Genomic DNA, 16330 nt, shown 5'->3' on the forward strand with positions numbered 1-16330 from the left:
TCATTGTGGATTGAGGATCAAGAAGTCTCCCCGGGCTGGCCCGGTGGCTCAGGTGGTTGGAGCCCCAAGCTCTTAATGCCCAGCTCACCGGTTGGATTCCCACATGGGCCAGTGAGCTGCACCCTCTACAGCTAAGATTGTGAACAACGGCTCTCCCTGGAGCTGGGCTGCCCTGAGCAGCCAGAGGTTGGCGTGAGCCTCCACCAGCTGCTCTGTGCTGCTCTGTGCTGCTGTGGGTTGCTGTGAGCCGTGTACTGACAACTGGTGACCCACAAATGACTGCCTGAGCCGGGGGAGTGCAAGGCTCATAATACCAGCATGGGCCACATGAGACTGAGAAACAACTTGAGCCGCAGTGGGAGGAAGAGGAGGCGGAAGAGGAGGCGGAAGAAAGAGGGGAAAAAATAAAAATAAAAAAGAGGTCTTCCAGAGGCAGAAGGAAAGGACAGGCTGGACAGGTTGTGGGCAGGTGGGGGATCAAGGGGCCTGCAGCCAGGCCGCGTACTCACTTGATGCCCAAGCTCTGGTAGGACATGATGTTGAAGACCGAGTCCCTGGTGGTTGTTGTGTTCCTTGTGGTCCAGATGAGGCTGTCGGTGCTATGGAGGACGGGTAACCTCAGAGGGGGTGGAGCGAGCACAGAGGGAAGCCAGCAGTGGGTGTGGGGCGGGGGGCGGGGTTGAAGCCTTTGGTCTGCTGGTCCTCACATTGTGGGTGGGGCAAGAGTTTGTGGGACCTTAGGAACATGCTGTGGGTGGGGCTTACAGAGAGGGTAAGGTGTGGCTGCGAAGTGAGAGGGGTCTGCAGGGGAAGGAAGACCCCCTTATGGGCCAGCCAGGTCCCACAGGGATTACTTGTCCAGGGGGCTGTTGAAGCGGTAGATCTCCTCCTCGCTGTACTCCCTGATGGTGTCCAGGCTGGGTCCCCCGCCCACCACCTTCAGCACGTAGCTGCGGGGAGCAGAGGTGCACACTGACTGGCCTCCATGTCTGGGGTCCTGTGGCCGCTCTCCCACCCAGCCCCCAGTCTACCCCCTACCCACCTCCCCTCTCCGTTGGCCCCTGGCTTGATCAGGCTTTTACCTGCCCTGAAAACTGCCAGAGTCTCCTGTCACCAAATCTTGGATCAAGAAGAAGGGGTAGAAGACTGTGGGATCAGAGGGGATTGAGGTCAGGAGAAGAAATGAGCTTGACCTAAGAAATGGAAGACAAGAGGGGAGGCAAGAGAGCAGACCAAGGGGGAAAGCAGAGGATGGATGGGGAGCAAAGGCTGGGAGGGCAAAAGGGTGGGGGCAGAGGACGGGGAGCAAAGCAGAGGCGGGCACTGGACGCGCACTGTCACGGAAGAGGAAGCAGGGCATCTCAGGGTCGAGGTGTACGCAGTTGAAGTAGTGTTTGTTCTGCAGGCGGTTGTACTCCAGGGTGTAGGTGATGTCAAAAGCCAGACGTTTGCCCGGGGGGCAGCCAATAAACACTGACATCATGAGGTTGCCCTGAGTGGGAGGAGAAAAACCTGGTGCAGGGGGGTGGGGCAGGGAGGACACCCTTCCTCCCACACACACCACCACTACCTGCCAGGCTCACTCTCACCAGGGGCAATCCCATCGTTATTTTCCTTAAAACATTACTGTAATAACTGCAAACACTTTTGTAGTTCTTACTGTGTGCAAGGCACTGGGTGATGTTCTAAGCGCTTTATGTACTTAAATGCATTTGATCCTTAAAACAGCCTTGCATGGTGGAGACTATTAATATCTCCATTTTAGAGATGGCAAAAGTGAGACACAGAGAGGTCAAAGAGCTTATTAATTATCCAAAGCCACACAACTGGTAAGTGGTAGAGGTGGGATTCAAACTGGGCCAGATAGTTTCCAGCTATGTCCAGAAAAAGACATCTAAAACCAATAGCACCTACCCCTGTGGAGCAACTAACTCCTAGTCTAACTTTATAGGGCTGAAGTTGGGCCTGAATTCTCAAACAATTGACCTGGGGGAGCATGGGATATGTAAGGAAAGTAGAGCCCAGGATGTGGGATCAGGGGTCAGGTAACTCCCATGACATTGTCCTCAGAATAAGTGGCCCCTCACCCATGCAGGGATAGGGCCCAAGGATTTCTCCCAATTGTCAAAGAGACATAGGCATCTGGAAACTGTGGCCTGGGCTTATTAGAGACTGTGGAGAGGGGTAGGTGGTAGATTAAGTGCTTCCCATGTCAGGCCTGGGCCAGACTTTACGCCTATCAGCCACTCACTCACTGGGAGTCTAATGGGTATCACCAGTTCAGTCATCCACAGCCCATCTCAGCTAACGGCACCTCAGACCTTCCTGTTCAGGCTGCAAATCTTGGCCTCATCCTGGAAACCTCTCTCTCATCCCCACATCCAGTCCATCTGGAGAGCCCATTGTCTCTGGATTTCTAAACAGAGCCATTCCCCACCCCAATCCCTCAACTCCTTTGCCCCACCCTTGCTTGCCTAAACTTGTTTTCTCCCTGGTCTTCTCCCCAACCTCGCCCGTCTGTCCCCTATATGCAGCCAGAGGGACCCTGTGAACACTTGAGTCAGTCCTCTGCTCAGAGCCCTCCCTTGGTGCCCCCTTTCTCACCACAGCCCACTAGGCCTCTTGTTACCTGCCCCCATCACCACTTTGACCTCATTTCTTGCCACTTTCCTCCTTGCTTGCCCTCTTCCAGCCACACTTGCTCCTCCACGTTCCTTGAGTCTAGCACATAAACATACTCCCGCTTCCCAGCCTTTCCGCCATCCACTTCCTCTTGCTGACAGGCCTTTCTGGCACATAACCACATGGCTCACTTCCTCTACTTCCTTCAGGTCTTCGCCCAAATGTTTCCTCCTCAGTCAGGACTTCCCTGAGCCATCCTATGAAAAATGCTGAACTAGCACATGCCCCTTGCCTATTTTCCACCTCTTAACACACAATATCTTTTGTTTATCTTGCTTATTGTCTGAGTCTCTGTTGCGGGTTGAATTGTATGTCCCCAAAAAATATGTTGAAGTTCTAATCCCGTAGTACCTGAAAATGTGACCTAATTTGGAATAGGGTCTTTACAGATGTAATTAAGATGAGGTCATACTGGATTAGGGTGGGCCCTAATCCAATGACCTGTGTCCTTATGAGAAGAGGGAAATGTAGACACAGACTCACAGAGCTAAAGCCTTGTAAGGAAGAAGGCAGAGATTGGAATGATGCATCTACAAGCCAAGGACTGTCAACACCCACCAGAAGCCAGGAGAGAGGCCTGAAACATATTCTCTCTCAGAACCTCCAGAGGGATCAACCCGAATTTTGGACTTCTGACCTCCAAAACTGGGAGAAAATACACTTCCCAGTTTGTGGCAATTTGTTATGGCAGCCCTAGGAATGAATACACTCCCCCTACTGTGACATCAGTTTCACAAGGACAGGAATTCTGTCTGGTCTGTTCACTGCTGTAAGTCCAGCTCTTGAAACAATGCAGGCGTGCAGGAGGAACTCAATAAGTATTGGTTGAATGAATGTCTAAGCTTCAGGTACAGGATGTGAAACCTGTTCCTGATCTGTCCCCTTGATCGAAGCCCCAGCCCCATTTGGCCATATGGGCCCATCTCTGGAGCTGGCCTGCTGAGAGATGCTCCAAGTCTTTATTCAGCTAACTGAATTTGACTGAGCACTTATCATGTGCAAATTCATTTCTTCCTTGCTTCATCCAACATATTTACAAACTGAGAAACCACCGTTATCAATTATTTCCAGTTTCCATTTTTTTCCAGCATGGAGAGCCAGAGAAAAGCTCCAAGCCTTCCAAATACACATGCCTCTTGATCTGGTAATGTGGGGGTGGGGAGAAGGAGGGAAAAGAAACCTAAAAGGCCCCAGCCTAAAAAATACAAAGAAAAAGAAGCTCAGACTATCTGCAGCACCTCTGTTTCCCTGTCCGTTTTTTTTTTTTTAATAATTGGCTTTTTTTAAAACTTAATTTTTAGATGGACAACATGGTTACATATGGCTACATATATTATATTTATATACATATATAATATATATACACACACCCATATATATAGTGAAAAGCTCCATTTCCATTCCAATCCTCCAACTGTCCTGCCTCTCCTCCATCCCCAGAGCAGGGAACCACTATAAGTACTTTCTTGCCCACTTTTCCAAAGTTTCTTCATGCAAATAAAAGTAAGTATGAATATATGTTATCAACTAATCTCTTTCATGCTGTTTTTTATACACTGTTGTGTACCCTGTTTTTTCCTCTTAAGAATAAAATACTTTGGAGACCATTCCATACCAGTATGTGGAGATTTTAATTTCATTTTTTTTAAGGCTGCATAGTTTCCCATTGCACGAACTACCATATTTGTTTAACCACTCCCCTATTAATGGACATTTACGTTGTTTCCAACCTTTTGCTGTAATAGAGTGTTGCGTATTAGCTTCCCAGAAGGAACCTGCCAGGTGAAAAATGGAGGTGCAAACTTTGACCTTCTAGGGTTATGATAAAGAGGGAAATAATGTCTATCACTAAACATAGCAGGAAACACTTATGGAGGCTGAAGTCAGTCACTCTTCTCTGCACTTAACCTAGATTATCTCACGTAATCCAAGGAGTTGGGGGCTGTTCCAACCCCCTTTTTTACTACCCTGGGTCATACCAAGCCAGAAAGGAGGAGCACCAGGGTCTGTCTGCTGGTAAGTGGGCAGGAAACTGGGTGAGAACAAAGCCTCTGTCTGGGTCAGGTCCCTCCTCTACCATTTATTAGCTCCCTGACTTACTCTGAGCAGATACGAGGTCTGACAATTACGTTTGTGAACTTGCCACTGTGCACTTACATTGGCAGCACTGTACAAACAGCTCAGTAAGATTTCATAACTTTGGTATATCAGTGTCTCACAGCTGTGTTCGTGTCGACATGTGGCGGTATCTTGCTGAGTGGCGTTCACTATTGTTGCGTGTTTTTGTGTGCCGTTGCAAGAATGTCTGAGCTTGAATTAAACCAATGAACAAACATTAAATTTCTTATTAAACTTGGCAAAAGTAGAAGTGAAATCAGGGACATGTTAATCTAAGTTTATGAGAATAACGCCATGAAGAAAACAGCAGTGTACAAATGGATTGAATGTTTTTCTGAGGGGAGAGAACATGTCACTGACGCAGAGAGGTCAGGGCGGCCAGTAATGAGCAGAACTGATGAAAACATTGCAAAAACTCGTCAAATTGTGTGTCGAAATTGTTGGCTGACTGTGAGAAGCATAGCAGACCAAGTAAACGTCGATAGAGAAAATTAGGAAAATCTTAACTGAAAATCTTGACATGAGAAAGGTGTGTGTGCAAAAATGGTCCCGAAGGAGCTCACCGATGAACAAAAGCAAAGGAGAATCGAAGTTTGCCAAGACCTTTTGGAGAAGCAAGATGATGTTTTGGGTCGTGTTATCACTGGTGATGAAACATGGGTGTACCAATACAACCCTGAAACAAAGCGTCAAAGTACACAATGGAAGTCAGCCAATTGTCCACGACCAAAAAAGTTCCGTCAATCTACATCAAGAGTCAAAACGATGTTGCTAACCTTTTTTGATATCAGAGGGATTATTCGTCATGAATTTTTACCAAATGGACAAACAGTTAGACAAGTTTACTATTTGGAAGTGCTGAAAGGCTGCATGAAAAAGTTAGATGAAAACAACCTGAACTTGTCACCAACAATTCATGGCTCTTGCATCACAATACACCAGCTCACAGGGCACTGTCTATGAGGGAGTTTTCAGCCGGTAAACAAATAACTGTATTGGAACACCCTCCCTACTCACCTGATCTGGCCCCCAATGACTTCTTTCTTTACCTGAAGATAAAGGAAATATTGAAAGGAAGACATTTTGATGACATTCAGGACATCAAGGGTAATACGAGGACAGCTCTGATGGCCATTCCAGAAAAAGAGTTCCAAAATTGCTTGGAAGGGTGGACTAGGCGCTGGTGCTGATGCATAGCTTCCCAAGGGGAGTACTTTGAAGGCAACCATGGTGATATTCAGCAATGAGCTATGTAGCACTTTTTCTAGGATGAGTTCACGAACTTAATCGTCAGGCCTCATATGTGCACCACTCTGAGCCTCAGTGTCTGCCTCTGTGCGAAGGGGCTATTGCATGGGCAAGCAAGTGAAGAACCAAGGACCAAAGAATGTGTGAGTAGGCAAATGAAGAGTGACATGTGGAAGAAGGGCCAAGCTGGCCCACTGGGCTTTTGTGCCGATTGGAAAAGGAAGCCCTGTGTCATAGATATTTTACTTCCCCTTGCAGAAAAGTATCAGAAGGAACACACAAGCTTGGGTGCAATCTCTACAACCATAAAGGCAGCCCTTTCTGAGAACAGCAAAGGATGAAAGGAATGAGTGGGTGGGTGGAGTTCCCAAGAGCATCAGCCCTGTGGAGACTCCACCCAACTTTTCCCTCCCAACACAGGGCTCAGTACTCCCAAGTTCCAGTACTTGTATGCGAGGCCCCTGGATGGTGTTCTGGAAGCAGTACCCAGCCGAGCCCACCACCTGCGGGTAGGAGCAGATGATGACGGTGAGTCCCAGTCTCTCCGCTCATCAGCGTCCCTCCCCTCCAGGCTTGGACCGCACCTTGACCAGCATGGAGGTCTTCATGAGGTGAAGTCCACTAACACCTTGGTTCAAGCAAAAGCTTTTATCCCTGAGCATAACCTGGGGTAGGGACGGAAGTAAGGGGGTCAAGAGGCGTGCCTGATGACTCAGGGGCGGTTTAAGTAACCGCAGGCTTCCAACAGGTCCGCTGCCCAGGTAGATCTGCCCCTGCACCTCCTCACCGCCTGGTCTCACCCAGAAAAGCACCGAGTTGCGATTAGTAAGGACCTTCTGCTTCACCACCGCCTCAGTGCAGCTGGGGTCGGCCAGAACCACGCCCAGGTCCACCTGGCTTTGCAGCTGGAAGCTGTTGCCTGCTTAGAGCATGGGGGATGGAGGTGGGGGTGCGGTGGGGGGTAGGGCCCCGTACCAGACCTGACAGGAGCTCCGCCCCTCGAGTGGTGCCCTGGTTCCAACCCCCAGCCCCGCCACTCGGACGCCACTCAGGGCCCGCCCACAGACCCAGTTCCGGCTGGGACTTGAACGAGTGGCCCCGGACCGTCAGGAAGATGGAGAAGCGGTAGCTGGAGCCCTTATCCAGGAAGATGCGCTCGGGGAGCTCGTACTCGGCATTGAGGTCGTAGATCTTTTCGTAGTTGTCCATTTCAACGTGCACGTTACCCGCGCTCTGCCAGTTGCTCGCCAGGTAGAAGTAATAATCCTGGGGCATGGGAGGCAGGGGGGCAAAGTCAGCACCCGGAGAGAGGGACGGTGGGGGGGTCCGAGGCCGCCCCTCCCCCCGACTCGCAATCCTCTCCATGCACCTGGTCCTGTTTCTTGTTCTCCCACCAGCGCCAGGTGGAGTCGTGCACAGGGTCGGCGTATGGCTGCAGGCAACGCCGGCCTCGTGAGCTGGGCGGGGCGGAGGCGGGGCGCCCCCAGGCGGAAGGCATTCCCAGACCCCTTCCCAGCCTCAGTCCCAGCCCCTAACCCAAACCCTGGCCCACCCTGCTTTCAGCCCACCGGCCACACCCGCAAAGCCATCTCCCAGAGCTCTGCTCAAGCCCACACCACCCCCGAACCCCCCTTCAGCCTCAGACTCATCCCCGCGGCTCCGCTCTTGTTTCACCCTCCGCAGCCCAGTCTCAGACACGCCCCGGCTGGGACAGCTCCTTACCCGCGGCCGCTAGGCGCCCACCTTGTCGTACTGGGAGTGCAGCCAGAGCAGGTAGTAGACGAGGCCCTGATAGATAGCGAGCGAGTTCTCGGTGTGGAAGCCCGAGGGCTCCAGGACGCGCGGCGGCTTCGCCCGGTAGCGCTCCTGGCGCGTGTAGATCTGCGGGTTGGGCAGGTCCCTCAGGTGCATCGCCGTGAAGGGGCATAAGTTGGTGAAGGAGAGCGTCAGGTGGCTCCTGGTCGGCGGTAGTGGGAGACCGAGGCTGATATTTCCCCGCCAGCACCCCAGGAGCCTGCACAGGCCCGTTTCCCACCCTGAGCTGCTGACCCCAAATCTCATCCAGCCCTGCCCTTCCTCCTCAGCCTCAGCCCCTGGTGCGCCTGGGCACATTCCCCTGGGCCTTCCTGGGTCCCTCAGACCAGAGTCCTGGACATCATGCTCGACTCCCCTCCCCCTTCCTAAGTGTCCTTCCATCTCCCTCTTAACCCCTCCCCCAGCTGCCTCCCTGGGCAACTCTGCAGGTGACGCCGGCAGGAAGAATCATTATGGAATACCTTAAAATCTGACCGGGTAGTTCCTCCCTTTAATCCCACCATGGCTCCCCAGGGCCCTCAAGATGAATTCCAACTCCCTCCCTGTGACCCCTAGGCTCACCTTGTCGGTCCTGCCACCAAGATCGCACTGTACCTTCTCCCAGTATGGTTCCCCCTGCCCGGGACACCTTTCTCCATCTTATTACCTGGCCAATTCTTCCTCACCCTTCAGGTCACCACTCATGCACATCTTCCTCTTTGAAGCCCTCCCTGATTTTCCCTTTCCCCAGGCTGGGTTAGGTTCCTCCTCTGAGCATCCATAGGCCCTGAGCTCCCCCATTACAGCCCTGAGGTGGTCGTTGGGGATGGCTTGGTCTCCCCCACTGGAATGGGAGCTTCGGGTGAGAAGTGCCTGGGCGCTCTGACTACTGCTGTGGTCCACCCAGTATTGTCTTACCCTTGCTGCTGCAAGAAGTAGCGGTTGCTGAGTTGCTGGTACATCAGAAGCTGCTCCACAGGCACAAGCCTCTTGACGAGCTGGCTCTGCTGGCTGTTTACAAGGTACACCAGCTGCAGTGGGAAGGCAGGGCCACGTGAGTTGGTGTCAGCCACGCTGCGGCTCCCCCAAGTCTCCCCACAGCCCCCACCAGGCACCTGGTACAGATTCTTTTCTTGGTAGAAGAGGGTGACCATGGTCTCATTTGGGGCGTAGAGGGAAGACTGTTGCATCATCTGCAGGCTGATGTACACCTCCCAGCCCTTGGACGGGAACAGCTTGTACACCCGGTAACTGCCCTCCAGAAGGTACCAGATCTGGGGGTGCAACAGCCAGGTGTGAGTGAGGGCCATGGGGACCTCTGACCCCATCTCTCCCTCTGCCAAGTGTGCTGGCTCCACTTATTGAGGGGTGAGACTTGGAGCTCACCTCCATCTGGGACCAGGTAAGCTCATATACCTTCTCTCTGTAGTGCCATCTCTCTACTTCCCAGAACCCAACCACCTCTGCTTCTAGCCCCCTCTAGCCGTGACAAATTTCCTCAATGTTTCAATCTGCTTGAGTTTCTGTTATTTGCAACTTAAGCTTTCCTAACACATACACTCCCTAATGGCTGGGGTTCCTAGGGCCGAGCCCTCTTTTTTGCTTCTCACTCTTTGTACCCTCCACGGTCTCATCCCTTTGGCCTCAGTTTCCCATCACTGCACTGATGCCCACCACCCATCTCCCCAACACATTTGACTCTAGACCTCACCTCCTCCTGAGCCTCAGCCTGGAGGATCCCTTCCAGCCTCCAGGATGTCCCCCCACCCCCCACACGTGGCCTCTTCTGTGAATCCCTCCCCGATACACACACTCCCAGAATACCATGTTTCCCTGAAAATAAGACCTAACCGTAAAATAAGCACTAGCATTATTTTTCAGGATGCTCGTAAAATAAACCCTAATGCATCTTTTGGAGCGAAAATTAATATAAGACCCGGTCTTATTTTCAGGGAACACGGTAGGGCTTATTTTATATTACGAGCATCCTGAAAAATCATGCTAGGGCTTATTTTCCGGTTAGGTCTTATTTTCGGGGAAATACCGTAGGTCAGACCCTTCCTCTGAACGTCCATATGTGTTGTTTTCCTCTGCTGCAGCCTGACTACTCTCAACGGTCACTGTCTGGGAACGAGTCTGTCTTCCTAACTGCCCAGTGAGGGCAGGACCCAGAGCTGACTCAGTCACCACTGTGTCCCCAGCACTGGGTCAGGCGCCCAGGAAGTACTGTATATCTATGAAATGCACAACCGAATAATGACATGAAAGAGGGCCCCCTCTGGAAATCAGATCACATAACTCTGAACATAGGTCTTTCACTGCGGACAGACTTTGGAAAACACACTTAGCTTCTTTGAGTTCCAGCGTTCTCAGTTAGCTATAAATGGAGATTCTGCTGCCCTTCCCCAGGGTCCCTGAGGGTGTTCCCTCCCTTGGGCCCCTTTACCCTGACAGGGAGAGAAGGGAGACCCCAGGGGTTTGGGGTGGGGATAGGGACGGCAAGCCACCTCCTCCGTCTCTGTGACAATAGCTGCGTCCCCATGGAAGGAGTTGACCAGGTACTTGATGGACAGCTCCTTGGGGAAGTCCGCCAGGTAGATGAAGTTTTCCTTGTCATAGCTGCAGGGGTAGAGATGGGAGCTAGGGGCTCCTGGGCAAGGCCCCTGGAGGATGTCTGCTTCCCCCAACTCTGGACTGAACATGGCACAGGATCTGATTTCTCACTTCTCCACTAGCCTTGTGAGAATGTGCAAAGGAAGCCCGGGATTCTAGCTTCTGCCCCTGACTCCAGACTCACTGGGAGACCTGCCCATATGTAAACAGGAGCATTCAGCCAACCTGGCAATTTGCCAACAGCTCATAAAGTTGGCTCGGGGACCCTTAGATTCCTGAGGGGTGAAGAGTGTCCCAACCTGTCCCCAGACGATGCCCTCTATTGCTCCCATAGGTTGGGTCTTCACATCAGGGCTCCCACAGCTTCCTCCATCCGAGCCCTGACCACCCCAGCTGGTATTTTCCCTGTCCCAGTCCTCGAAACTTCTGGACTTGGGCAAATTGAAAACTCGGTGACTTCAGAAAGGACCCCCACCCTCCTGGGGCTGGGCGGGCAGAGTATGCCTGGCCGTCTCTACCTTTGCAGGAGGAAGTTGCCCCAGATGAAGAGCAGGTTGTTATATGGGTTGTAGGACATGCCCTTCGGAACCATTGAGAAGTTGGTATAAGACTCTGTCCCTAGTATCATCAGGAACTCCAGGCCTCGAGCTGGCCAGGGCAGAGGCAGAGAAGACACAGCAGTGACACGGGGTCACCTGGGCCCCACCCACCATTGAGCCCCCCTCCCCCACAGCCTTCCCCTCCTACCGTGAGGGATGAATTCTGGGATGGTGTAGAGGACGGCCAGCTTATCAGTGACTATAGGTAGAGAGAACACAGCAACATCTCCTGAGGCTGAGCTTTCAAAACCTGAAACTGGGCAAGTCACCGCCTTCCCAACCCCTCCAAAAAATCCTCAATGGCATCATATTTGGGCCTGTTAGCCCTTAGAGTTTCTTTATGTGAAAAAAAAAAAAAAAAGGCACTGCCTCTGAGAAGGTACAGTCCTGTTGGGACACAGGACTTGCCTCCTCTGACTCCCTGCCTGGGGAGTGCAGTGCGCAGCCTATACAACTGTACGTGGCAGCCCGATTCTCAGTTCAGGTAAAATAAAACCAAATCTTATTATGTTCACCTCTCCAATCTCCCTCCCTTCCCTTTCCTCCTGTTCCAGTCACATTGACTTCCTCTCAGTGCCTCCAGCTCACCAAGCCTGTTCTCCACCACTCCCCCTTACCCAGAAGTACGTGAGCCACATTTCCCTCCTGTTGTCTGCTGTGTGCCCAACACCTCCCCCGCCATGGTGCTCCACTTACTTATGTCATAGCTGACCATTTGGAAATATTTCCTGGTGCCGTTGTCTTCAACCTCCACCAGCAGCAGCAGATTGTAGTCGTCCGCAATGTACGTGGCCCAGGTTATGGAGCAGATGACAACTGGTCGGGAAGGGGGAGGTCCAGAGCAGCCCCCAGATCCTGCCCCTCACCATCCCCTCGCTCCTCTGTGACTGCCACCTGGAACTCTCCACCTCCCCAAGACACTGCCCCCCCTTCCCGGGACCTCTCCCACACCCTCGATCCCCACAGCTGCCTGCTGCAGACCCATCTGGGAATGGGTACCTTGTATCCCTTCGCACACGGACTGCTGCCCGGGCAGCATCTTGAAGGACACACGGCCATCTGCGGAGCAGGGCAGGTTCACGCTCAGGCACTTCCCATTCCCAGCCATCTGGCGCCCGCCCTTCTTGCCCCCTTAGTCTTTGGGATCCAGGGGGCAGGTCTCACCCCCTGGCCTCCCAGTCACTCACAGGTGGCCGATCAAAGTATATGTGTTTCTGGTCATAGTAAGTGGCTCAGGTCTGGGATGTGACCCAGAACTGGACCCAGAGTCCACCCTGGGATTCGTGCTAGAGCTAATGGAGAAGACGCTGCTCTCACTGTTTTGGGATGACTCAAACCGGCGGGACATGTGGGCTCCGAGCTCCTGAGGGCCATTCTTAACCCCCTCAAAAGGAGTATCTACCTGAAAATGAAGCTAAATCGCAGGGCTCATAATAATAAACCCTTTTCTAGTACCACAGCCCTAGAGCTGTTCCAAGACCTTTATATATGCCAACGTATGTAATCTTTATAGCAACACAACGAAGCAGGTGGTAGTACTATGATTAGCCCCATTTTGCAGATGAGGAAATGAGGCCCAAAAGAGGTTAAGCCGCTTGTTGAAAGCCACCGGCGACTTGGGTTGGGTGTGCTGGAGCAGTCTCTCTCCAAACAGGTGCTATAGTCACGACGCTGTGCTACCTTTCCTAGATAGGCAGAGTCCTGATGATACACCACGTGAGCCCTGGATTCAGCCATGCCTGAAGTTGGCCCGTGGTCTTTTCATGTATTTAAGTCCATAAATTCTTTATGTATAAAGGATTTTTTAATTGGGCTTCTGCCCTTTGAAACCAAACATAGCATGAAAGATACATAACACATCCGGCACTACCCCTACAAATGCATTAACCCATTTTCACTCATAGGGCCAACCTCCAGCCTGGGACCCCTCCTTAAGGCACATGGTGAGGGGTGAGGACCTGAGGTCAGAATTCATGGAGGTGAGAGGACATGGAGAGGTCTCTTATGCTGCCAGCATCCCCACCCTTACCTGTGATGGTCCCAAAGTGGAAGTAACCTTCGTGCTTGCCAGCGGTGAGGGCTATGATGTACTCGGAACCATTGCCATGGAAATACACGGGACACAGCTTCTTGATGCACTCATTAGCCAGCACACGAACCCAGCTCTCTGCAGGGGCCAGCAAGGGGCTTTATGCCCAGGTGTTTGGACCTGGGACCTTGGCCCCCCCATCCACATTTCCCTGGCCTTAATGAGCCTGTTATCTGTTCTCTTGCTGGAGCAGCTGATCAGCATGGTATCTGAGGGGCCCTTGGCATAGGACCCCAGCTGCCTTTGAGAAAATCTTCCTGGCTCACATTCTGTCTATGAGGTTCAGAGCGGGCTGACCCCACCCTTGCATTCCCTTGGCCAGAGCTATTGGTTCTGAGCTGGGCCTGTGACCAAGGAGAGCAAATGAGAGACAGTGTCAGCCTGCAATCACTAACAAAGAGATGCTCTTTCCTGGGACCTCTGAAGGCATAAAATTTGCAGTTGCTGGGTGGAGAGGGGAGTCACCATGGCCACCACAGGAGGGACCAGCAGTTACAGTGGGCCCCAAGATCCAACAAACTTGAAACCAATGTGCTCCTGGTTTTTCAGCTATCTAAGCAAATAAACATGCCTCCCCTCCACAGTGTTTTTTTGGCTTGAGCCCATTTTAATTTGGATTTTCCACTGTCAAAGTGCCCTAAGTTATAAAGGGAGAAAAGTGGAACTGTTGAGAACATGCATTAACTAATGAAACATAGGTGACAGTACAAGTTTCTGTGATGCTATAAGTCCAAGTGACCCTATAAGATGCCTAAATGACCTCTCATTTGGATAGGGGGAAAAAACCTATGAGAACTAGAGCTTTGGTATTTAAAAGATGAGGCAAAATCAAGCCTCTCTTTTTCCTTTCTGATCAGTCTCCTTCATGGCTCCAACAACCCATCTCTATTTCTCTCTGTCTCTGACCTCTAGGCCTCTCCTCCACCACCCCAATTTCTCTCCTAATATGTCTTTCTGACTCTATGTGTCTGTGAGTGCATGTGTGTGCTCGCATGCATGTGTGTGTCCTCTCTGTCTCTCTCTCTCTCCTCCCTCCCTTCACTCTCACATCTTGCTCTTCCCTCAGCTGGTTCATGGTTCCTGGGAAGGTCCAGATGAAGGCCCCTCCGCAGCATAGAGAGAGTGGGAGAAGGCCCCCGCAGGGTGGGCAGGATGATTCAGGACCTTGGAAAGTCCCTCCAACACCCCCCTCCCCACCCACGACAATTCCAGTCCCAGGTGCCACAGTAGATGGGTTCACTCAGGTGACCCCCTGGGGCTCCAACAGGCAGTCTTCTGCCTGAGGCACCAGAGGCGCCTGGCCACATGACCCGACCACATGACCTCACCGCTGCCATGGTCGCGCTGGTGGAGTATGCTATAGGTGCCTGTGAAATAGTAGACGAGCTGGTTCTGCCGAATGAAGAGGGTGCTCTCGGTGGCGATGGCATCGAAGATGGTGGCAGTGAAGCTGGCCTGGGGGCAGTAGAAGGATCCTACCCAGCAACTGTCAATGCTCAACTGCAGAGGAGCAGAACCAGTGTGAACAGGTGGCCTTGGCCTCAGCCCACATGTCCTGCCTTGGGGAGAGGCACCTGCTCTGACAACTGCTTGGGAGGGACTCATGCAGTTGCACCCAGGGTGCCCTCCCTGCTCACCTTGCAGCAGCACCTTAGTGGCCAAACTCCCCCAACATAGGCCACAGAAGTAGGCAACCCAGGCTGGAGCCTGGAGCTTTGTATGCTTCCTAGAGTTGAGCAGTATACAGCATATTCAATGGTGCTAAGAAGTCCTGGTTTCCAACTGAGTGTTTTACCCACATGGCTACAAAAGATCCCATACTTGTCCCCAAGGCACTTTCGTATAATCCTATTCTACCTTGAACACAATTTTGTGTCAAGCTGACACTGTCTGAACTCACTGACTGATGACTAACACTGGCAATATCACCAACAGTGGGAAAATAATTTGAATCTAAATTTAATCAAGCTTCTAGAGCTCACTACTAGTTTATCGGCAATATGAGGTATTATAGACTAATTATGTCCCCCTTCCCAATTTATATGTTGAAGCCCTAACCCCGCAATGTGACTGTATTTGGAAATAGGGCCTTTAAAGGGATAATTAAGGCCCAATCAGGTTGTGAAGGTTGGGCCCTAATCCTATAGGACTGGTATCCTTATAAAAGAGGAAGAGACACCAGAGATCTCTCTCCACTTGTGCACACAGAGTAAAAGTCATGTGAGGACAGAGCAAGAAGAAACTTTCTGCAAGTCAAAGAGAGAGTTCTCACCAGAAACCAACCCTGCTAACACCTTGATCTTGGATTTCCAGCCTCAAGAACTGTGAGAATATAAATTTCTGTTGTTTAGCCACCCAGTCTGTGGTGGCTACTTTATTATGGCAGACAAATACACAGGGTCAGAGGAACAAGTGAATTGATTCCATGAAGAAGCAAGTAGCCAAATTCTACAGGACAAAAGGCCTGGTTTCTTAAATTGCATGAAAAAAAAAATGTGGTTGTTGTGGGGGCAGGAGGTGGGGAGCAGACTTACAGGTGAGAAGGGCACTAAGACACTCAACAACCAAATGCAATGTGTGTGTCCTGATTCAAACAAACCAATTTTAAAAGACATTTTTAGATAATTGGGGAAAAACTATAGCCAGGTTAGATGATGTTAAGGGATTATTTTGCTGGGTATTATAATGGCATTGCATTGTCTTTTTTTAAGTCCTCTTGTGTTACAGCTACTTCCTCAAGTCTTTAGGAATTTACAGGTAAAATGGTATGACTGGGATTTTTTTTAAATCAGGAAAAAAATGGTTGGACAAAAAAAGGCAAAATGTTGATAATTATTGAATCTGGGTTCATTATACTATTCTATTTTTGTGTCTAATTGAAATTTTCCACCAAAAAGTGAAATTTTTCACTAACTTTTCCCATAAAAAGTAGAAATCAGAGCAAAACTCTAGGCTTTGCTGCTGAGGGAGATTTCACCAAATTAAGGAGAACATGAATATTCGCACTTCCCCTACCCTATTCAGCATCATAAGAGTGTCCTTGAAAATGTTATTTCTAAAAAAGTCTAGTCATCCACTAGGACTATAGAGGTTGTTGCTATGCCTGGTGAAACTAACCTGTACTCTCTGTCATTTTGATTAGCTGTCATACTTCATGTATTACACTATTAATGTTTGAGTGATGCAT

The 16330-nt window shown here is 50.9% G+C and overlaps 1 protein-coding gene across 1 annotated transcript in view; it reads right to left on the bottom strand.

The window, feature by feature from the left end:
- CATSPERG (catsper channel auxiliary subunit gamma) overlaps positions 1-16330 on the bottom strand; it is a 28516-nt gene that overhangs the window by 1730 nt on the left and 10456 nt on the right. Inside the window, exons 8-26 of the mRNA XM_074314395.2 lie at positions 14472-14643; positions 13084-13221; positions 12054-12113; positions 11751-11870; positions 11203-11253; positions 10974-11103; positions 10350-10461; positions 8958-9116; positions 8761-8873; positions 7792-8005; positions 7418-7480; positions 7116-7314; positions 6849-6967; positions 6633-6713; positions 6495-6551; positions 1336-1492; positions 1083-1146; positions 855-950; positions 510-599 (exon numbers count right to left, since the gene is read on the bottom strand). Coding sequence (XP_074170496.1) covers positions 510-599; positions 855-950; positions 1083-1146; positions 1336-1492; positions 6495-6551; positions 6633-6713; positions 6849-6967; positions 7116-7314; positions 7418-7480; positions 7792-8005; positions 8761-8873; positions 8958-9116; positions 10350-10461; positions 10974-11103; positions 11203-11253; positions 11751-11870; positions 12054-12113; positions 13084-13221; positions 14472-14643 — 2195 coding nt within the window. The remainder of the gene's footprint in view (positions 1-509; positions 600-854; positions 951-1082; positions 1147-1335; positions 1493-6494; positions 6552-6632; positions 6714-6848; positions 6968-7115; positions 7315-7417; positions 7481-7791; positions 8006-8760; positions 8874-8957; positions 9117-10349; positions 10462-10973; positions 11104-11202; positions 11254-11750; positions 11871-12053; positions 12114-13083; positions 13222-14471; positions 14644-16330) is intronic.

The sequence above is a fragment of the Rhinolophus sinicus genome, chromosome 8 (assembly GCF_057876585.1).
Source record: "Rhinolophus sinicus isolate RSI-liver-muscle chromosome 8, RSI-T2T, whole genome shotgun sequence".
In the NCBI taxonomy this organism is placed as follows: domain Eukaryota; kingdom Metazoa; phylum Chordata; class Mammalia; order Chiroptera; family Rhinolophidae; genus Rhinolophus; species Rhinolophus sinicus.